This window comes from Pseudorca crassidens, chromosome 16 (assembly GCF_039906515.1).
Source record: "Pseudorca crassidens isolate mPseCra1 chromosome 16, mPseCra1.hap1, whole genome shotgun sequence".
Lineage (NCBI taxonomy): Eukaryota > Metazoa > Chordata > Mammalia > Artiodactyla > Delphinidae > Pseudorca > Pseudorca crassidens.
Window position 1 is genome coordinate 81,159,161 of NC_090311.1, and position 23,445 is coordinate 81,182,605.

The 23,445-nt window shown below is 46.0% G+C and overlaps 1 protein-coding gene across 4 annotated transcripts in view; it reads left to right on the plus strand.

The window, feature by feature from the left end:
* Positions 1 to 23,445, plus strand: part of SIPA1L2 (signal induced proliferation associated 1 like 2) — a 219,921-nt gene that overhangs the window by 116,449 nt on the left and 80,027 nt on the right. For all 4 annotated transcript variants that reach the window (XM_067711090.1, XM_067711089.1, XM_067711092.1 and 1 more), the window contains exons 3-4: positions 13,494 to 13,627; positions 15,630 to 15,818. In XM_067711090.1, the coding sequence (XP_067567191.1) occupies positions 13,494 to 13,627; positions 15,630 to 15,818 (323 nt within the window). The remainder of the gene's footprint in view (positions 1 to 13,493; positions 13,628 to 15,629; positions 15,819 to 23,445) is intronic.

The following is a 23,445-nucleotide window of genomic DNA, read 5'->3' on the forward strand; positions in this document are numbered from 1 at the left end:
TTAGCTTCCCTTGCAGCACAGCAGACCTCCTGGGGCTTACAGCCACTTAGAGCCGCTGGCCAGCAACTGACTGTCCCGAGTGTGACTGGGGCCGGAGCCACGCGGACAGCGGAGGGATGCCGTGGGTTTCTGTGTGTCTTGCACTTTTTAGGCAATAGTGTACCTGAGAGTTGCTCAGGAGTTCTGAAGCTGCCCGATGCCTTGCTTCAGGTCACGCACACAAGAATGGCTCCTGAAGACGAAGTAAGTCACTTTGGGGTAAACGGAGGTCAAACCAGAAAGAAGGGTAAAGCTGCGCCTCTTTGATGACTCGGGGGGAGTGAAAAGTGGCTGAACTGTGTCTGAGCCTTTGGGAGCGTGATGCATGTTCCTGTGGACGTGGAGAGTGGAGGGAATACTAAGATTGACAATATTTATCTTTTTTTTTTTTTTGGTTTAGGATTTTTAAATGGCGTGTAAATACTATATAATCATTATGGGAAAATAAGGAAAGGTAGGGAAGCAAAAGAAAGAGAAAGAAAACCCCTCGAATCCATAAGAAAGAGACAATTCCCATGAATAGTTTCATCGTTATCCTGCTAGACTCTTCCTGATGCAGGTAAATGGACGTATGTGGAGCTTGCTTTGGGCGCTCATGCGTCCTTCATTGGTACTTCTGTCATTGTGTACACAGCTGCGTCGGTGCTCTAAGAGCCATCAGCAATACCATCGTCCGCCGCGGGCACATGGGGAGATGCCAGGTATTTGCCAGCCGTGATCTGGGCAGAAGAGTTAATGACTGTATTTGCTTTACTCCAAAGAAAAATCTTTCAGCTAGCTTTAGTTGTTTTTTTTTAAATTTATTTATTTTGGTTGCATTGGGTCCTTGTTGCTGTGCACGGGCTTTCTCTAGTTGCAGCGAGCAGGGGCTACTCTTCGTTGCGGTGCGCGGGCTTCTCATTGCAGTGGCTTCTCTTGTTGGGGAGCACAGGCTCTAGGCGCGTGGGCTTCAGTAGTTGTGGTATACGGGCTCAGTAGTTGTGGCTCGTGGGCTCTAGAGCGCAGGCTCAGTAGTTGTGGCGCGTGGGCTTAGTTGCTCCACGGCATGTGGGATCTTCCCAGACCGGGGCTCGAACCCATGTCCCCTGCCTTGGCAGGCAGATTCTTAACCATTGTGCCACCGGGGAAGTCCTAGAATTTACTGTTTTTGCTATCTGTATTGAAATGCACAGAGACATTCTCTTTGAATTTCCCCTGAAATCTGCAGGTTAAGGTGAGGTGGCTGTGAGGGGCTGTTTGGGATGTCCTTGGCACTCTGGGGTGGCCAAATCTTCACTGAACTCTGTGAAGGAGGCCTTTGTGCCCAGCTCATTTTTTTCTTGGAATTTTCTATGACAAGTACAACAAAAGAAGTATGTATCTAGTAGAAATCCTTTGTAAAGAGCTGAACTGGTTTTAGGGGGCAGACTCTGTAGTGTGTATGAAAGAGAGTCTTAGTTTGCCCTCTTCTCTCCCCACTGCCTGGTGCTTAGGGGCCCTAGTGTTTATAGTTCCGTCATGTGTCCATGAATAGGACAGAGAACTTCTTTGATTTCCCCTTCCCATCGTAGCTTTACAAGACTTCTTAGGTGTGGGCAGATTGGAATTCTTTTTGAAAAGGTTGGAATTTTTCAGAAAAGAGTGTTTAGCTGCTTCTGAGCAGACTGGGTGTCCAACAGAAGCCATACCCGTACCACAGCGTAGGGTGTAAGACTGGCCTTTCCAAGGTCTATTTCTGCCCCTATCACCAAGTCCAAGGTCAGACGGCTGACCACGTGACAAGCCAATAAATCAAGAAACAACTTGTTGGGGCAAGGAATGGCCACTTTATTTGGAAAGCCAGCAGACTGAGAAGAAGGTGGACTAGTGTCCCAAAGAACCATCTTAACTTGAGCTAGAACTGAGGCGTCTTTTATACCTGAAGGGGGAAGGGTTGTGGCTGGTTGTTGCAGACTTCTTGGTCTCGGAATCCTTTGTTCTTGCAGCTCTCCACATAGGTCAGGTCACCATGTTCCCTGGAAATCTCCAGCAAGACAATTGTTATTCTCTGTTCTGTAACTTTTTATCTCCCTATGAATAGAAAAGTGTTAGACCCTTAAAGGTCAGAGCCTTGAGAACGGGCTCTCCTGTATATTTCAGGCTGCAGGCAACATTCTTAACTTGTAGCCAAAGCAATAAAATACAAAGGCTAAAGTCAAAGAAACAGATCTAATATGGAGGCAGATTTGTTCTTCCTTATTACACCAGTAGCAAAATGCAAGGAAGTTCCCCAGTTACCTGCCGTTATGAGTCAAACTATACAGAAATATTAGAGCATTAATACAAAGGTGAAAGTAAAAGAAACATCCAGTATGGAGTCAGATTTGTTGTTCCCTTATTACACCCCAAGATGCCAGCCCTTAAGCCTTGAAGGCCCTTCCTGTGTCTGGCCCAGCCCTGGCTGCTGGATATGCTGCACCTCCAGGCATTCTCTCCAGGGCCTCTTTTCTGTAAAAATCTTTAAGTTCACTAATTTTTTTAACTACTGTTACCCAGCTCTATGTAAATTTATCCTTTTCTCCAGTGGTAATCTTTGTCCTTAATATTTTAACTGAAACGTATTATTCGTACATACATCTGCTAAATTAACAAATAAAAGCAAAGAATTCTTCTAGAATATGTATAATAACTCTTGCCCCTTTTGATACCAACCAACTCTTTAGTGGCTGGGGAATCGTCTTTTTGCCAGTGGGCAGCGGTGTCTGTCCATTCTCATTGTAGTTGGAGGCCTGTTACTGGCAGGCAGGGCAGCGTATCTTGATGTAATGAGCATAGACTGTTCTGAAATCAGACTCTTGGGTTTACATCCCAGCTCAGTTTTGGACAACTTCTTGAACTTCTTTGTGCCTCAGTTCATCATCTAAAAATGGGATCATAATAAAAATATAAAAATATCTCCTGTAAAGGGCTTAGAACAGTGCCTGTTACATAGTATATATCCTGGTCCTCCCAGGAGTTCTTCAATAAATGTATGGGACTTCTCTCGAAAAAGAAACTAGTGTCCCCACCTCCGGTGCAGCATTTAAAGGGCAGGACTTTATCTTAATGGTTAAAAAGATGAAGAGAGAAAATAGTAGAGAGAACCATATGGCAGGGTGGGCCCCGGGGGAAAGGTGTCTGGTGAAGTCTGCCACTCCATTCCAAACACATTCACTTAAGTTTCACTAATGCGGCGGTTGTGGGCAGGAGGGTACTTTTACGTATCAAATGAACCCCATTGCTGAGCGATGCATGGCTGCATTTGCTTTGAATTTCATGCCTGGTGGCTTCTTTTTTTTTTTTCCCCCCTCTGGTTTTATACAGTCACTGCAGAAAATTAATAGCGAATTGGACACTATTAAATTCACATGGGGGAACTGAGTACCACCTAACAATTGTACTGTTCTGGGATGCAAATTCTTCCTTTAGCGGACACAATCAACTCAGTTCTTAACCATAGCGCCTGGCCAGTACCTCCACAAACAGAACTCCTGTGGAGGTCCAGGGGGGCTCTTAGCACGGAGGAATCACCCAGCTGCACAGGGGGGTTCAGCCTGTGGGTTATAGTCATATGGGTTCCATGTGGCTGAGGGGGCAGAGGGTAGTGGGGGCTGGGAAACATGTATGCTGTGCTGGGAGGTCACAGTTCCCATCCCCTGCAGCATTTTAGGACTGTGTGCTAGTTCATCCTATTCATCCTTTGTCCTCAGATGTGTTCTCAGTCAGTTACTGAGGAGGAACTGATGCTCTCATATTTCTCTAGGAAGAGTTATTAATGCTCTAATATTTCTGTATAGTTTGACTCATAACGGCAGGTAACTGGGAACTTCCTTGCATTTTGCTACTGGTGTAATAAGGAAGAACAAATCTGCCTCCATATTAGATCTGTTTCTTTGACTTTAGCCTTCCTATTTTATTGCTTTGGCTACAAGTTAAGAATGTTGCCTGCAGCCTGAAATATACAGGAGAGCCCGTTCTCAAGGCTCTGACCTTTAAAGGTGTAGCGCTTTCGCATTCATATAGAGATAAAAAGTTGCAGAACAGAGAATAACATTTGTCTTGTTGGAGGTTTATGGGAACATGGTGACCTGACCTATGGGGACAGCTGCAAGAACAAAGGATTCTGACCCCAAGAAGTTTGCAACAACTAACCACACTCCTCCCTCACCTTGCCTTTAAAAGTGCTTTGCTCTGAAGCCCTTCAAGGAGTTCCGGGGCTTTTGGGGCACAAGCCACTCGTCTTCTCGCATGGTCCTGCAATAAACCTTTCTCTGCTCCAAGCTCCCACGTTTGGGTCTGTTTGGCCGCACTGTGCATTGAGCACACGAACTTGGCATTTGGTAACACTGGTCCAGTGTAGCTGGAAGTCAAGGTCTCTGGAAGGTAAGGTCTCAGAGCACCTAGAACTTTACTAAAACCCACCTACCCTGCATTTGTTCAGATCCAAAATTTATTTCGCTCTTTGTCTCACTTAGGAAATAAAAGGAAAGCTGGACGACTACTCGGCTCAATAATGATCTGGGCCTCTCAGCTTTTACGCAGTGAACCCTTTCTTTGCTCTCGTAGTGTTTTCTTTCTCCTTCCCATTCTTGTAGCAAAATGACGCTAAAAATTATGCATTATCAAAGGAAGTTTTTGATAGCTGCCTTACTTCTCCAGACTTGCAGTTTTTTTTTAAATAAATTTATTCATTCATTTATTTATTTTTGTTTTTGGCTGTGTGGGGTCTTCGTTGCTGTGCGCGGGCTTTCTCTAGTTGCGGTGAGCAGGGGCCACTCCTCGTGCGCGGGCTTCTCATTGTGGTGGCTTCTCTTGTTGTGGAGCACGGGCTCTAGGTTCACGGACTTCAGTGGTTGTGGCATGTGGGCTCAGTAGTTGTGGCTCGCGGGCTCTAGAGCGCAGGCTCAGTAGTTGTGGTGCATGGGCTTAGTTGATCCGCAGCATGTCGGATCTTCCCGGACCAGGGCTCAAACCCATGTCCCCTGCATTGGCAGGCAGATTCTTAACCACGGCGCCAACAGGGAAGTCCCCAGACTTGCACTTTTTATTCAAGGTTTTCTTAAAATCGCATCTTCCAAGATACCGTCCTTATGTTCAGGACAGATTTGTTGTCTCATCTTTAAGTTGTGTTCATTTTACTGTGCATGAGTTGATTCTTATAATTTAAGTCTTCACGGTAACCTCATCACCCTTGAGTTGCTTTACATGAGAGAGCTCTAAAGCCAGACTGCCAAGGTTTGCATCCTGACTCTGTCACAGGGGCTTGTGACCTTGAGCACATCATTCACTTCTCAGCGTCAGTATTACCATCTGTAAAATGGGGATACCTGCTCATAGGTAGGGAGATGAATGAGTTAATTTACATAAGGTATGTTTAATATTGTTATTTTCACTGTAATACCTCAGATTTTTCAAGCTTAGCTAATGCTTTGGTTAAATTTTGGTCAAAGGAGAATTCACATAGCAAATATGCATCATTTTCCCCATCAAATTAGGTAATTTAATCCATGAAACATTAGCAGGGAGTTTGAGATTCCTTGAGGTTCTCTGATGACTCTTAATGTTAGTATCTGCAAAAGCATGTCCTGTTGTTGTTTTCATTCGTCCATTTATGTATTCACCGTTCCCTGTTCACATCTTTATAACTCCTGGAATGGGGGAGGTGATTTAACAGTTGTTTGGAGGAGAAAGTGACAGAAGATACATCATAGGTAGGAGCTTAGACAGCAGCCACCTGCAGCCTTGGGTTTAACCCAGGTAGGCAGTGAGCTGACAATTAAATGATCAACTGACTATTGAAAGAACAAAGAAGCATTAAAGGAAAGCTTCTGCTGTGAGTACTAACCAATGCAGGGCGATGGGGCATAGTCCACAGCTGCTAGTGGCTCTTGTGGACTTGTTGATGGTGCCGTGGCCCATATGGTGCTGACACCTCTGAGAAATCACGTGAGGCAGAGCCACGGGGCTTCTCTTTTACATACTGGCCTCGGGAGGCGTGTAGAGTTGAGATCCTCACCTGTTCATTCCAAGAGTGACGGACCCAATACCTCTCCCTTCCAAGATACGACAGTACCTGGAAACAGCCTTTGGGCTAAGGTTCAACGTACCCCTTTTCTTTTCTAAAACTCCTCTGAGTTAGAATTTTTTCTTTTCTTTACTGAGCAGCCAAAGTGCACCACAGAGATAAACTGAATCTCATTTCCTACGCTGAAATCTTGTTAACCAATTTTTTTTTTTTTTTAATCTGGCCCTGTTGTATTTGCACAATATGTAGATTTTCATTCAGCTTTTCCAGTCTTTTCAGAGCTTCCGTTCTGCCAAGGAAGGATTTTATTTGATTCCCCCTTGAAGCAACTTTATGGAAATCAAGGGCTTGGGATGATGGGCTCAAGTGGGTGAGGGGCTCACTGTCCTGTGCCCACAGAGGGGAAGGCTCTTGTGATGCAGATGAACAGCCTGAGCTGTCCTGAAGGGGACCAGGTGTCATTTGAGAGGGTCCCCTAGGCTCCCTCCTGGAGACCATAGGGAGCACCTTCCCTGCTCTAACCTCCACCGTGTGCGGAACGCCCCATATGAAAGCTAGACAGAACGTTACAGTGCGCAGCCTAAGATTGTGGTTTCTTTAGAAACACGTGCAGGTAACCTGCTGGATTTCTTGGTGAGACTGAAAGCACAGAGAGATCCCTTAGAAAATAGCTACGGGGCCTTAGAACTGGCAAGTCCAAAGGTGTGATGGTTTGTACGTAGCAGAAATGTCTTCTCTACTTGCGTTCAAAAGGTGTGTGTCTGTGTGAGAGACAGGAAAATCAAAAACAAGTGTGGGTCATGGCTTGGAGAGGTAGACACTAAGGAAAATATTGTTTTTCTCACCAATTTGCCTGCCATCTTTGGTGGATAGGGTAATATACATATTTTGGGTTCCCCTCATTTAAAAAGAAATTCGTTACTGGTAGAAATTATTCAGTAAAATATTATATATGCCACTGCTTTCTTTAAAAGACTACCCTGAATGCGACGTAACCTCTGATTACAGATCAACTTTTGAGATGAAAAGTATGAATCTCCTTTAGTATGACTCTTGAACTATCAGACTGTTGGGCTTAAAAGGAAAATGCCCCATAATGCTGTTTATTTGATGTTCACTCCCTTTTTGTCTTTCATTGAGGTTTTTTTGTTGTTGTTTTCATTAATATGCCTGCCTTCAACTATAACGTCTCTCTCAGGTTAATGATGATAAATGTATTATATATATTTTAGGGGTGGATGAGGTGGGGATGCTGAGGTTAAGAAAGGTTATGTAACTAACCCAAGGTTAAGCAGGTGGTAAGTAGGAAAGCTCAGATTCAGAAACCCATTATCAGGCTCATTCGAATTATAGATATTTAGGAGTAAGTGAGTTTAGGACTGCTAGTTATACGTGACAATTTCAACACACATGTTATCTCTCCCCGTTTCAAACACCACAAGAAAATGATAATGAAGGAATACAAAAAGGGCATAAAACCACAAAGGAGCAGAAAACTAGGAAGAAGCCAAAGAAATGCCAAAGCTGATAGAGGAACAGGATGGTTCTGCAGATTAGAGGGCGCCACCCCCAGCCAGCCTTGGAGGGCGGTGTGCGGCAGGGACAGGCCATCAGAAGCTAGCCAGCCCACAACTACAGAGCAGGTACCTTTGAAGAAGGGCTGGTGGGGTGAGCTGTGGTGGAGCAGCCATCTTCAGAGATCTGGGATGCTTCTGAGATACTGCTTTTTTTTTTTTTTCGGTACGCGGGCCTCTCACTGTTGTGGCCTCTCTTGTTGCGGAGCACGGGCTCCGGACGCGCAGGCTCAGCGGCCATGGCTCACGGGCCCAGCCGCTCCGTGGCGTGTGGGATCTTCCCGGACCGGGGCATGAACCCGTGTCCCCTGCATCGGCAGGCGGACTCTCAACCACTGCGCCACCACGAAAGCCCCCGAGATACTGCTTTTGACTAAACGCCCACAGTGGCCGCCGCCACCCCACCCAGGCTCTGCCCCGGGACTGGGTCTCCTCTGTGTCCTGTACCTGAGTCTTCTCCCCAGTCGTGGCCACCCCACACCCACCAAAACATCTTAGAATTAATAAATGAAATCAGCAAAGTTTCAGGATACAAGATTAATATACAGAAATCAGTTGCTTTTTCATAGACTGATAATGAACTACCATAAAGAGTGACTAAAAAACAACAATTCCGTTTAAAATTGCATCTAAAAGAATAAAACATTTAGGAATAAACAGGAGGTGAAAGACTATACTCTGAAAATTATAAAACACTGAAGAAGGAAATTGAAGATGATACAAAGAAATGGAAAGATATCCGGTGCTCTTGGATTGGAAGAATATTGTTAAAATGGTCATACTACCCAAAGCAGTCTACAGATCAAATGCAGTCCTTATCAGAATACCCATGATGTTTTTCATAGAACTAGAACAAATAATCTTAAAATTCCTGTGGATCCACAAAACACCAAAATTATCAAAACAATCTTGAGAGTAAAGAACAAACCTGGAGGTATCACCCTCTCAGACTTCAGACTGTGCTACAAAGCTACACTAATCAAAACAGCATGGTACTGACATGAAAACAGACATATAGATCAATGGAACAGAATAAAGAGCTGAGAAGTAAACCCTCACATTTATGGTCAATTAATTTATGACAAAGGAGTCAATATACAGTGGAGAAAAGACAGTCTCTTCAATAAGTGGTGCTTGGAAAACTGGACAGCTACATGTAAAAGAGTGAGATTAGAACATTTCCTCACACTATATGCAAAAATAATGTCAAAATGGATTAAAGACCTAAATCCTGTAGACCATAAAATTCATTGAAGACAACATAGGCAGAACACTCTTTGATGTAAGTCATAGAAATATTTTTTTTGGATCTGAGGCAAAAGAAATAAAAGCAAATATAATCAAGTGGAACCTAATTAAACTTAAAAGCTTTTGCACAGCAAAGGAAACCAGTGACAAAACAAAAAGACATTCTACCGAATGGGATAAAATATCTGCAAATGATATGACTGATGAGGGGTTAATAATGAAAACATATAAACAGCTTATCCAACTCAATATCACAAACCAAACAACCCAGTTAAAAAATGGGCAGAAGACCTGAATAGACATTTTTCCAAAGAAGATATACAGATGGCTAACCAGCACATGAAAAAAATGCTCAACATCACTAATTATTAGAGAAATAGAAATCAGAACAACAATGATAGATCACCTCACACCAGTCAGGATGGCCATCACCTAAAAGTCCACAAATAACACACGTTGGCGAGGATGTGGGCAAAAAGGAACCCTCCTACACTGTTGGTGGGCATGTAAATTGGTGCAGCTATTATGGAGAACAGTATGGAGGTTCCTAAAAAAACAAAAAATAGAACCACCATACCGTCCAGCAATTCCACTCCTGGCTGTATATCCAGAAAAAAACAAAAACACTAATTAGAAAAGATACCCACACCCCAATGTTCATAACAGCACTATTTACAGCAGCCAAGACATGGAAGCAACCCGAGTGTCCATCAACAGATGAATGGATAAAGAATTGGTACATATATATAATGGAATATTACTCAGCCATAAAAATGAATGAAATTCTGCCATTTGCAGCAATGTGTTTGTACCTAGAGAATGTTATGCTTAATGAAATAGGTCAGATGGAGAAAGACAAATACTGTATGATATATGTGGAATCTAAAAAATAAAAGAAAAAAAGCAGACTCACTGCCATAGAAAACAAACTACTGGTAACCAGTGGGGAGAGGAAAGCAGGGAGGGTCAGAGTAGGGGATTAAGAGATACAAATTATTTTGTATGAAATAGATAAGCAGCAAGGATATATTGTACAGAAATTATAGCCATTATCTTGTAATAACTTTTAATGGAGCGAAATCTGTAAAAATACTGAATCACTATGCTGTATACCTGAAACTAATATACTGTAAATCAACTATACTTAAAAAAAAATGTTTGAAGGACTTAGCCTCGTCTGGAGAGGCGGTGAATATTCCCGCTGGGCGTGATGTTTGCATTGAGTCTGGAACGATGAATAGGAACGTCAAGCGAAGAAAAGTGGGAGAGGTGACAGGCAGAGGGGGCAAAGGCGTGTGAGTGAGGAGATTTATGAGAGAAGAGCCTAGACAGAGATTGGATGATAGCACTGAGGACTTCAAAGGAGAAGATGGTTTGATGGACGGAAGGGGAGACAGAAGGATAGGCTTTCAAACATGTAAGCATGAAGACAGAGGCAGAATCAGAGAGGACAGCCTGGCTGAGAAGACGCCGGGGAGGAGCGACACAAGAAACCCAGAAGCAAAGAGCTGGGAGATGCCTCATTCTGAATGGGGTCGTTCCAGCGGTCTAGGAAGTAGAGGGTCCCAGCCCAACGTGGATGGCCAGTGGTGCACACGTGGCGGACTGCTAAGGCAGAGACTGGAAGGTGGGTGCTGGCTTTGCCGGCAGACGCCGTGGAGTCCTGAGCAGAGCGGTAGTGTGGAAGGAAGTGAGCGGTGGTTGAGGACCACTGATAGTTGAGAAAATGGGAAGAGAGAGGGTGATTACTTGAGGAATAGTAATTCTCCTCCCTGGAGGCAGTGGGGTGAAACTGCTGGGGTGAGTGAAATGGTCATGACTTGTATCTGTGCCAGAGACCCGTCCACTTCCGAGGATGACCAACTCTTCCTCTCACTGACCTTCTGTTTCCTCCCCAGTTTTAAAAAAATATACTTCACATACAGTGAAATTCACCCCTTTTAAAAGGTGTACAGTTCTCAGAGTTTTGACAAATGAGTGTGTTACGTAACCACCACCACAATCAAGATGTGGGATAGCTCCATCACCCCAGAAAACTCCCCCGTGCACCCCTGTAGACAGCCCCTGCCCCTGCCGTCACTGCTCTGTCACCTGTCCCTAGAGCACCTACTAAGTGTGAGAGCAGCACACACACACTTTGGGATTTTTAGTTGTCACATATTAGAATTAATAATTGGGTGCACTTAATCTGGGCTCTCAGTTTTATCCTGAAAAGGGGTTTTGTTTGTTTGTTCACTATTTCTCCGTAAAATAATTTGAAGCTCTTTTGATTTATGTCACGGGTTTCATCAGATGCCTAACAAGGAACCGATTTGAGCATTTTTTGCCAGTCACTTTTTTTTTCTTTTTAACATCTTTATTGGAGTATAATTGCTTTATAATGTTGTGTTAGTTTCTGCTGTATAACAAGGTGAATCAGCTGTACATACACATAATCCCCCTATCCCTTCCCTCTTGCGTCTCCCTCCCTCCCACCCTCCCTATCCCACCCCTCTAGGTGGTCACAAAGCACCAGCTGATCTCCCTGTGCTATGCGGCTGCTTCCCCCTAGCTATCTATTTTACGTTTGGTAGTGTATATATGTCCATGACACTCTCTCACTTCGTCCGGTAACTTCTTGAAGTGGGTTCTTAAATGTATCAAGCTGATGATAAATAACCCCTTGGGGTAAATAACTCTTTTTTTTCAATGTATGCTTAATTTCACTGGACTCCTATAGGTTTGTAATAGTTAACCGGACTGTTACCAGAGTTATCCATGAAAAACAAAGACTCGTTTCCTATCATATGAGTCTAGAACTAAGTCAGTACTTCACCTTTTAGTCCCTAAAAGAGTCGACTTGCTCTTCTAGCCCTGCCTGGCCTAAAAGGGAAATTATGTCAGTATTTATCTCGTTTGGTTGCAAGAAGTAAAACGCAAATTATCTGCCTTTTAAGATGTAGCCAGTGTTCATTAGCAGCTTTCGGTAATATTTCCCTTGAGTGATACAAGTGCCGTTGCTCTTTGTTGAACTTCACCTGTTTTCCACATTCTGAATAACATTCTCTATTCCTTCAGAAATTACTGTGGCAGAAAATGGTAGCATAACCCAAAGCCTTTGGAACACCTATGGCTTTTCTTTCAAGCTTACAAACGTTTGATATAGTATGTTTTTCTTTAACTGAAAACTGTTAAGTCAGAAAGATTGGCCAGAACCACTAAGGTGACATTGAAAAGGGGTAGAAGCAGTTTTGCCTGTGGGGTGAAACAAATCAATGTTTTAAGTGTACATCTTGGAGAACGGCCCAGGCAGCAGCTCAATAGGAAATAAGTGAATACTACCAGGGGCTTTGCATGGACCGCTTGCTCTGCACGGATTACTGGTGTGAAGGGTTCGAATAAACGTTTGGCTGACTGCACCCTCTGTTCTGTATGGGTCGGACCACACCTGAGTGTTCAGTTTGGGTCCTTACAGAAGGCAACACTTACAAAGTCTGGTTGCAGTGAAGCGTGTTTACTTCTTTTAGCAGCGCTCACTCACGTGTCCAGAAGGGATTCTCGCAAAGCAGTGAGCTTGCTGTCACTGGCAGCGCTCAGACTAGAACGCGTGCTTCGTGAGCGGGGAGTTTTTCTGGATTATGACCCCGCTCCTGAGACAGTGCCTGGCGCACACTTGTTGAGTGTGTAAATAAAAGCCTAATGACCGTCTCTTAGGAAGAATGTCCTCGGGGTCCCTGTGCTAGGTGGACAGGAGGGCCCCAGAGTGCATTCCTCTGGTGAGATTGTGTGCGTTTAGATCTCTATGGGACCCTGACTTTATGTGAAAGAAATGATGAGCTGATAACATAGTAAACTAAGTTGTGGTATTTTAGGAGACATAATTTGGACTCAGCAGCTTAATGACCTTTTATCGACTTTTTGTCCGCTGATCCACTTTGCTTTAGACTCTCAGGTGCTTTCATGACGTCATCGTGACAGGATGGTCTTTGCCGCTGCCCTGTTCTCCGAGATGAATCCGGCTCTTCTGAGTGGCTGATAAGCTCACCTCCACTGCCTTTAATCAGTCAGAGGAGGTGACCTTCCCAGCTGGAGGAAAACTGTTCAGGCTCGGTTCTTCAAGTTGCCACGTTCCTTTTTTAACATGGCAAAACGCTTTCCAGTGATGCCAAACTCAACTTTGGGGCTCCTGAGCAGCTTATGAACTAGTGAGAAGCAGAATGGGAGGATGAAGTAGTAGAAAATGACAGGTTAAAAGTGCATCTGGGGCTTCCCCGGTGGCGCAGTGGTTGGGAGTCCGCCTGCCGATGCAGGGGACGTGGGTTCGTGCCCCGGTCCGGGAAGATCCCACATGCCGCAGAGCGGCTGGGCCCGTGAGCCACGGCCACTGGGCCTGTGCGTCCGGAGCCTGTGCTCCGCAACGGGAGAGGCCACAGCAGTGAGAGGCCCGTGTACCGCAAAAAAAAAAAGAAAAAAAAGTGCATCTGATTTGGAGGCAAATAAATGGATCACATCTGGGGGAATCCTGCACCAGAGCCACTGGTACCTCTTCAAGGATTAGATACACACGCTGAAAGATACCCACCCTGTTCTTTGTTCCCTTCTCCTCATGCCACTGCTCTCTCCCATTGCAGAGCACCAGAACTACTTTGGAATCGATGAGAACCTCGGCCCTGTGGCAGTCAGCATCCGGAGGGAGAAGGTGGAAGACCCCAAGGAGAAAGAAGGGTCCCAGTTCAACTACCGGGTGGCTTTCAGGACGAGCGAGGTACTGGGCGCTCATGGGGTGTGTCCTGGGCTGGGCCTCAGGGTCACCGCTTGGTTAAGGTGTTGCTTTCATTGTCAGTGCTGTGATCCCAGCAGTTCCGGTGACCAAAAGGGCTTAGACTGTTTTGTTCAAAGTAGAAAATGTGAAGACCTGTGGTGGATGTGGCAGTGATTTGACTGCCACCTTACATGACAGAAAGGATAAAATGATCAAAATGCAAGGTTTTCGGGCCTGGAGCAGAGGACAAACTTGAACTCTATGATTCATGTCAGAATTGAAGGACGACTTCAGCGTCGAATGCAGAAAACCAGGAGGCCGCCCGTGGGGTGGGTGTTGGCTTAGCGTGTCTGTAGGTGCAGCAGCTCCGTGGCCCTGCACTTCGTCCCGCCAGCACCCAGGCTACTTCCCCGCTGGTCTCGCTATGGGTGAAAAGTGGGACTGTTATACACCATATGGCCGATGCGTGGAGCCCTGTAGGGGGGGATGTTGATTTATATGAAGAACTAGATCTGGCCTGCACTTCGGGTTTTATCCTCTTGACCATTGTAATTAGATGGGAATGTGTCGTCCACACAGTCCAGAATGTGATTCCTTCTGGATCAGAGTACAGAGAGCCCCTCGCCGGCCCTGCCCAAGCCTGGCACTTTGGTGCCCACTGCCTGTGCTCCCATGAACTGGGCTCTGTGCCGTAAAGAGGAAAGGAAGCCCTCTCTGGAGGTGACATATTGTAAGTTACGGACCTGCAGCGTCCCGTTCAGTAGCCACTAACCACGTGTGACTATTTAAATTTAAGGTAATTGAATAAAATAAAAAATGTGGTTCCGCGGTCACACCTGTCACCCGTGGTTCCGTCACACCTGTCACGGGTCAGGCGCTCCGCAGCCACTCGGGGCTGGTGGCTCCCGTATCAGCCAGTGCAGATGGAGGGCGGTCTCATCACCGCAGAAAGCCCTGTTGCACAGCGGTGCCCCGGAGCTCTGTGCAAATGCTAGGCGCCGTTGTTACCACGTCACTACGGCTGCTTTGTCGGAGGAGTGGGATTAGAGCCAGACCTCTCGGCTGGCCGTGCTGGGCCTCCTCTCTCCGCGTATTTGACCTGGGCTTAGATGACACGTGTCAGAATAGTGGCTCCAGGCTTTCACGACGTGTTTGAGGACATATCACAGATCAGGAGGCAGAGTCCAGTGGTGGTCTTCCCAGCCCTGGGTCACCTGCCCACGGGGGTCACGGGATCGCCCCACTCAGCCTTGGGAATTGCCAGCCATGGAAAGTTAAATAGGAAAAGTGGAAGAAAAGAAGATGATGTAGAGAAAAATGGGAAAAAGAAAACGGAAGGATGGAGGAGGTCGTTGTGGCTAGCCCGGCCCTAGGACCCCCGGCTCGTCCGATCGTGGTGGGAGTGACTTAACGTCCCCGGGCGGGGCTTTGTCTCACTCCACGCACGTCTGGTTATATCAGCCCCGCCTGGCTCCTTCCTGACCCACGAGTCCTTCGGTTGTTTAAAGACTGACTGTTGAGTGTTGAATTTGCTTTTTCAGATCGAGAACTTTTAGCCTCTTTTGCCCCAACTCCAAGAAGAGCCTTAGCTTTCTTCCTCCTTTTTTTTTTTTACATCTTTATTGGAGTATAATTGCTTTACAATGATGTGTTAGTTTCTGCTTTATAGCTGTGAATCAGTTATACATATACATATGTCCCCATATCTCTTCTCTCTTGCATCTCCCTCCCTCCCACCCTCCCTATCCCACTCCTCTAGGTGGTCACAAAGCACCGAGCTCTTCTCCCTGTGCTATGCGGCTGCTTCCCACTAGCTATCTATTTTACGTTTAGTAGTGTATATATGTCCATGCCTCTCTCTCGCTTTGTCACAGCTTACCCTTCCCCCTCCCCATATCCTCAAGTCCATTCTCTCTTCCTCTTTTTTTAAGGCAACTAAAAAGTTACGCTTTAAAGAGGTAACCAGGAATAAGTGTTAACTGGAACGTTGTATTCGCCCCTGCAGCTGACAACCCTGAGAGGAGCGATTTTGGAAGATGCCATACCCTCTACCGCCAGGCATGGGACTGCGCGGGGACTCCCTCTCAAAGAAGTCCTGGAGTGCGTCGTTCCAGAGCTGAGCATCCAGTGCCTGAGGCAGGCCTCGAGCTCGCCCAAGGTCTCGGAGCAGCTCCTCAAGCTTGATGAGCAAGGGGTGTGTATCACGTGGGAGACTGTAAGTGTGCGGGACTTTGTGTCCATGTTTCTGAACGTTTTGGAGTTTTCTCATCCATCTGCCTTTGGAGATCATTTATTTTTAATGCCTTAAAGCATTTTCCTCCAGTTTTTCTCGAATATGCCTCTATACTAGTTAAGTAACACGATGCCTTTAATAATAAGTGCAATGCATCTCCTGCTGAGTTGTGACTTGCATTGTTTTTACCAGGGTTTTGGTATGTCCCAGCCAGCAGGAGCAGATCTGATTCATGATGATTAGAGACTGCTGGTGTATTTTCCCAGGGTGTAAAGAACTCATGTTGGGCCTTTCCCTGAACTAACATTTATTCTTGGCTGCTATGTGCAAAGTGTCATGCTGACAGATGGCAGTGAACAGTACGTATCAGGAGGCTTGAAGCTAAGACTTGGTCCCTACCCTTGGGGCCATTAAGACGAAGAACACCATGGCCGTTAGTGTGGTCATGGGTCATGGAGACATAGAAATGCAGTGTGTGCTCTGGGAAAAGAGAAAGTAACATCTGAAGGAGGTGGTGTCGTAACTGGGCCTTTAGACTTGAGTAGAATTCCAACAGGGAGATACGAGCAGTTGGCTCTTTTAGAAACTATGGCCAGTTTCTTTACAAGAGAAGGGCACACGCAGGGAGGTTAGGAGTTAAAACAACAACAGTTACAAAATATGTTGAGGCTGGAGTGAATGCTGGGCTAAGGAGTTAGCACTGGATCCAGGAGGTGGTAGGGAACATTGAAGGTTTGCCGGTAGGATGTGACATGCTCGTAGCCATAATTTAGGACGATTATTCTGGTAGAAGGGTACTGGACAGGCTGGTGAAGGTAGAGCCTGATGATGGCCTGGAGCTCAATTATGTGATCATTAATAGCATCCGGGAGAGAATTAATGATGGACAGGATTTAGGTGGTGGCCCAGAAGATGGAAAGAAGCCTTTTAACTTCAGATGCAAGATAATTTGGAGGCGAAACTGAGTGGTCGGTGCCCAAGGGTATGCAATTTATTTTAAATGTGTGGATTTGTTTTTAAATACATGCTTTGCAGAAAGAAAAAGACAATTGTGATGTCTTTCCAGAATGTTACAAGGACAATTCTTCCTCATGTTTTGGAGGGAGTATGCGGGATTTCTTGGTGGACCCAGTAACACACTCCCTGTGGTATATTGGTGGAGTATTTGATACTCAGATGGCTGGAATTCTAAGAGATGAAGTTGTAATTGCGCTAGCAAATTAACACTGCATTCTCAGCCAGAGGAAGCAGGCACTGTGACATTCAGAGTGGATAATCCTGCAGTCTGTCTTTCTCAAGAATGAAGGCTGATCTATTAAAAACAACAACTAAACCAAACCAAAACTTGAACTTGAACAATTGGCTTCTAAAATCCCACAGAAGAGTTCATCATGGTCGTCGCTGGTAAAGTGCTCTGAGAATGGTCATGTCATGAGGCAGTTGAGGAAATCCTGTTGTCATGGAGGGACAGAGCGGGTGTGTCGCTGCTGGTCCAGGGACTCAGAGTTCAGGTGGGTTTGGTGGGAAGGACAGCATTTGTCACCGAACCAAACCTGAGTCCACTCACCTGCAGGTAGGTGCAGTAAAGTCAATCTCCTGACACCGGGTTTGGGTGAAGGAAAGTGCAGCGTTTATTGTAAAGTCACCAGTCCAGGGAGAATGGGTGGCTTGTGCTCGAAAACCCCAAACTCCCCGAAGAGTTTCAGCAGAGCAATTTTTTTTTCTTTTTTAACATCTTTATTGGAGTATAATTGCTTTACAGTGGTGTGTTAGTTTCTGCTGTATAACAAAGTGAATCAGCTATACGTATACATATATCCCCATATCCCCTCCCTCTTGCGTCTCCCTCCCACCCTCCCTCTCCCACTCCTCTGGATGGTCGCAGAGTACTGAGCTGATCTCCTGTGCTATGCGGCTGCTTCCCGCTAGCTATCTATTTTATATTTGGTAGTATATATATAAGTCCATGCCACTCTCTCACTTCGTCCCAGCTTACCCTTCCCCCTCACTGTGTCTTCAAGTCCATTCTCTACATCTGCGTCTTTATTCCTGTCCTGCCCCTAGGTTCTTCAGAAGCATTTTTTTCTAGATTCCATATATATATATATGTTAGCATACGGTATTTGTTTTTCTCTTTCTGACTTACTTCACTCTGTATGAAAGACGCTAGGTCCGTCCACCTCACTACAAATAACTCAGTTTTGTTTCTTTTTATGGCTGAGTAATATTCCATTGTATATATGGGCCACATCTTATTTATCCATTCGTCTGTCAGTGGACACTTAGGTTGCTTCCATGTCCTGGCTATTGTAAATAGAGCTGCAGTGAACATTGTGGTACATGACTCTTTTTGAATTATGGTTTTCTCAGGGTATATGCCCAGGAGTGGGATTGCTGGGTCTATGGTAGTTCTATTTTTAGCTTTTTAAGGAACCTCCATACTGTTCTCCAGTGGCTGTATCAGTTTACATTCCCACCAACAGTGCAAGAGGGTTCCCTTTTCTCCACACCCTCTCCAGCATTTATTGTTTGTAGATTTTTTGATGAGGGCCATTCTGACCGGTGTGAGGTGATACCTCATTGTAGTTTTGATCAGCAGAGCAATTTTAAAGGCCAGGTGAGGGAGGGGAACCTCAGGGTCTGTGATCAGCTCGTGCACAGTTCTCTGACTGGTTGATGGTGGTCAGTCCTTAGGCACCAGAAGGTCTGGGAGCTACGTGCTCATGATCATCAAGTAATTTCTTCCATTTGGGGGTGGTTTTAGCATCTGAAAAACAACTCAGGAAATAGGCGTCAGATACTGTTATCTGGTCTATTATCTGGGTACTTCAGAGAGGAGCTACAGCAGAGGGTATGGGGGAGGCGTCTGTCCTGGGAAGGCCCCATAGGGTCCTGCTCTGTTACACATTCACTTCCGTGTCGTGGAAGAGTCTGGAAGAGAGGTGCCGACCCCCGTGGTCTTCATCCCTTTATGTTTCTGGTGTGTGTTGCTTCTCCCTTGATTACACGTCCCTCACCTGCTGGGTAGCAGGTGCCTGGCGGATGAGGTGCTTGGTCCCTCAGGCTGCTGTGGAGGAAGGAGTCCGCAGGTGGCCCTGTGTTCCCCAGCCTGGATCCCGACGCCCAAACCCTGAGAGACGTTACAGCAGCCGCAGGTGACTGTCTCCTCACAGAATGAAGCAGGTACTTCCTGGGATGTCCATCCGGCAGAATAGGTCCAGGAGCTACGCCGGTGGGAGGCAGTGAAGGTCATAAAAATGGCTCTGCCAGGGAATTTCTCTTAAACTAAGCCTTCAGGTACTTTGAATGGACACCTGTTTACAATCTGACGTCAATGAATGGATTTTGAGACCTGGGTGCTTGTTTTAAGCACACCAGTACAATTAGAGCTCTAGCTGTATTCATGTGTTTTTTCTTTTGAGATTATATTTATTTGACTCTGGTATACTTTCATAATGGTGTACAATATGACATTTTAACGCCCCCCAACTCCTAGTGGTATCTCATTTCCATATTACGTCAGCAAGAGCTACTTACTATTTATGCTCATCTCTGAAAGATAGTAGACAGCTTTTCTAACATCCTGGTTTCCAAAGGATCCTTAAAAGTTGCCCTAACCTGTCTGGGTGTTGTGAGTCACTTCTGGGTAGTGCTGTCTTTATCTACTTTCCTGATAGAAAATCTTCCCAGGGAGGGGATGGGCCAGTTTTATGTTGCTGGTCTTAAGGGGTTTTAATCTTGAAAAAATACTTTAAAGGACATATTGTCGTTTTCTGCTTTCTTGGAGTTTGGGATCCATTCCTGGTTTGACAGTCACTGTGTTTATCTGCTCTGCGCAAGACATGTTGTATCAGTGGGAGATATGGTGGGTATCGGGTCATTCATTCCGTTCTTTACTTTTGGTAAGATGTTTTGAACAGGAAGACTCCATGCCATGGAGAATCATAAGGGAAGTAATTATCAATCAGGACTTTGAAAGTTTTGCTACTTTATCTACATAAATTCACCTCCCAACCTCTAAGATACCATTTTTCCTTTTTTATAGGACTATCCTAGTTTGTATAACAGGTGAATTCCTAAGATTATGTACGTTGACTTTTTTTTTTTTTAATTGAAGTGTGGTCGATCTACAATGTGTCAGTTTCAGGTGTACAGTAAAGTGATTCAGTTATGCATAGATATGTATTCCTTTTCAGATTCTTTTCCATTTAGGTTATTACAGTATATTGAATATAGTTCCCTGTGTTTATTTTATATATAGTAGTGTGTATCTGTTAATCCCAAACTCCTAATTTATCTTTACCCACTAGGTTGACTTCTTAAAAAATTAATTCAGATACATTATGACAGCTCACTAACTTAGAATATTAGAGCATCTTTGGATTAATTTGTTCACAAGCCAATCACCCCTTCTGCTCTTGTCTCCTCACCCAGATGTATGTTCACTCACATACCAGGTTTACTTGACACGAAGTCAAGCGGGTCTAAATCCATGATACTACACGCTTAGAGCAGGTGATTGAGTTGGGAGGATGCAGTGGAAGGACTTTCCTGCACACCTGAATTTATTTTCAAGGCCATTCTGAGGCTCTGTTTTCTGTCACCTTCCTTTAAATTTAAATTTCTCGTCAATAATGACGGGGCTTCTGGCCTTTGGAACAGAGCACTCAGTTTTTATCCAGTCCCAGGAGGCAAGGGATCGTCTGCCTGTCCGTGCAGGGTCTGTGTGTCCAGCTCTGGGCACGGGAGCAGTATAGAGTTTGGGCAAGTGGGTGTTTTTAGTTTTTGACCGTGGGGACGCCCAAGTGCCGGCCTCGTTCACCCCAGGACAGTGGAACTGGCTGTGATTCGCATCAGAACAGTTAAAGGAAGGTCAGTGGGATGGGGGCGTGGTTAGCCCCAGCCTGAGGTGTAGAGGGCTTAGAAACAGAGCCTTGTTCCGAGAGAATTGGGGGTTTTAGTTCATGGGGACCTGGAGCCTGTCCTCCCCTTGGTACCGCGATCAGGCTGAAGAGGTGTGCAAGCTTTCTGGTGAACCACGGGCAGGAGGGGGTCAGCCTTGGTGTTGCATTTCCATTGATTTCATGCGGTTTATAAGAGATTGGAGCGAGAGAGGTCTCTTCCTTCACACCGTGTCTCATCCTCTTACTGTTTTAGTGGAATCACAGGCCTTGTAGTAAACAGGCCACAGTGGTTTATTCTCAGTCACTGGAGCAGAGCTCTAGGAGCTGGGGCAAGACACCTGGGGGCTTTGAAGTCTAATTTAGCCTCATCCCCTGATTCCCATGGGCCCAGGGCTGTTTGGGTAGAAAGCAAGTCCTGTTCCCAGCTGGGATGTAGACACAGGCTGGTCTGCGATGGCTGGAAGGAGAGGGGTGTGAGCGGATGGCACTGCGCTCAGCAGGGAAGCCCTGGGGGCTTCAGCTCTCCAGGTATTTGGCCTTTGCCTGAGTCCACAGGGAGCATCAGGTCCGCAAGAGTCAGGAATCAGAGAGAACCTGTGCTGGTCCAGGGAGGCTCTGCTCCACCCGCATGGGGCCGCCGCGGCCCTACCCCTGGGGCCCCAGACAGCTTTGCTCCGGGCCTGCTCCGCAAAGAGGCAGAGGAAGGGTTTCCTGCTGGGGATGGCGGGGCTGCCTGGGACAAGCTGCAGGTGTGGCAGGGGCGCGACGTGAGGTGGCACCAGGAGAGGTGGCACCAGAAGAGGTAGCAGGGCTCTAGCGGGGGGACAGACAGGGTGGCAGCCCTGGGACAGTGAGCTCCCAGGATGCGGGTGGTGGTACGGCCGCCCCTGCTGGGTGCGGAGGATGTGTGGGCGGGGGCCCGTGGGGCCCTGGGTACCGGTGCCTGCTGATCACTCCACAGGATCTCTGGGGGACTGTCCACGAGGCCAGGGCCGGACAACTGGGGAGAGCGGGAATCCGCTTCTGACAGCAGGCGGGAGGTCCAGGCATCATGGTGCCGGGAGGTACAGCAGTCCCGTAGAGGTCCCGTTAGGGGATTGATCCAGTTCTGGGAGTCACCAAGGCGATCCACATCTGTGGACAATTGCCAATCCCAAGCGTTTCCTAAAGTACTCTAAGATCCTGGAGTGTCTTCTGGGTCCCTCAGGACAATTAGTGTTCTGAAACAATTAGTGAAATAATATGAGACATTTGTATTATACTTCTTGTTTTTGGAGGATGATGGTCTGTTTGCAGTAAGTGTGGTGTCTCATTTATTTGGATAGTTGAGTTGATCAGAAACATTTATTCCTCAATCCCTGGGCAAATAGAAATGTTTTTTCTGTCTTGACGCCGCCCAAGGACTAGTACAGCACAGCTCATAACACTAACAGCTTACGGCCAGCATCTCATAGCCCCACATTCAGGGCCTGGATCCTTGTCTTCACTGTGTGAATGGGGCCTGTGCGCTCTCCACCCGCCCCCCAAACCCCTCACCGTGGGAGCCATCCCTGTAGGTAGCTTATCCGGTCCAGTTAGGAACAGGTGATAGATGTCTCGTTTGGTTCCTCCCCCCTCCCCCGTAGCACTCAGGAGGTGGAGCGCGTGTAGAATGTACTGGCGGTCGGCTGCCCGCCCAGCTCTGAGCTTCCCCTAGCATCTCTGCCGAGATGCCCCAAGCAGGCGGGTCCCTACCTGGCTTGGATTGTCCGTTGTCATTGGTCACCCGGATGAGACTGCTGTGATCACTTTGCCACTCAAGGGAAATGAGTACCATTTTACCTTATTGTACTGATCTAGTCAGCTATGAGTTTTGATTAAAGGCTCTGTTTTACAGCTGATAATAAGAGTGAACAGTGTTCCGGATGGATGCCTTTAGGGAATCAGAGAGGACTGATAACCTGCCAGCCTCTGGAGGCTCAGATCGCTGCTAGTAAGATGAAGTGCCCTGATTTCCTGAGTGACAAGTAGCTCCTCTTTAGGGAAAATACGAAAGCTGTGAAGGTGGATCCAGTTTCTCCCTGGCCTTGGGAGAAAGCAGTGTGGTAGCTTCCAGCACGATACGGGATAGACAGGGAGATAGAGCTTCAGCAGGAAATCTTCAATTCCTATTAAAATTCTTTATGGCCTATTGTATATCTAGCAGATGTTTTCAAGCCAGTCAAAAATGGAGAAATGACTGTAATTGTTGAGTCAGAGTTACTTTTGTGGAAACAAAACATTATTCTATCACTATACGTATATCACAGTTTCCTTACCAGACCTGAATTTGATTTGCTTTTTTTAATTACAGTCTTTCATATTTCCATGAATGTTCAAATAACGACAACAGAAAAACATGAGGAACCAGAGAGGGAAAACTTTTTAAAGTGTGCAGCCTTTTTCTCTTTCTAACTTGGAAGATAATGCTCATGACTATATAGAGGGTATGAGATTAAATATTTCCACAGTTGTATTTTTAAATAAACGCTTGAACGTGGCTCTCCATTTTGGAAACCTGGCAGCTCCCACCTGGGCAAGGCCATTCGTTATATGTCTTGGGTGTCTGACATTTCTCCAGCTGTTATGTTCGAGTTTCTGGGTTTGTTATGTATTTGGAGTATTGTATACAGTGACAGCTGCTTATTCTTTTGCTTCTTAGCTTA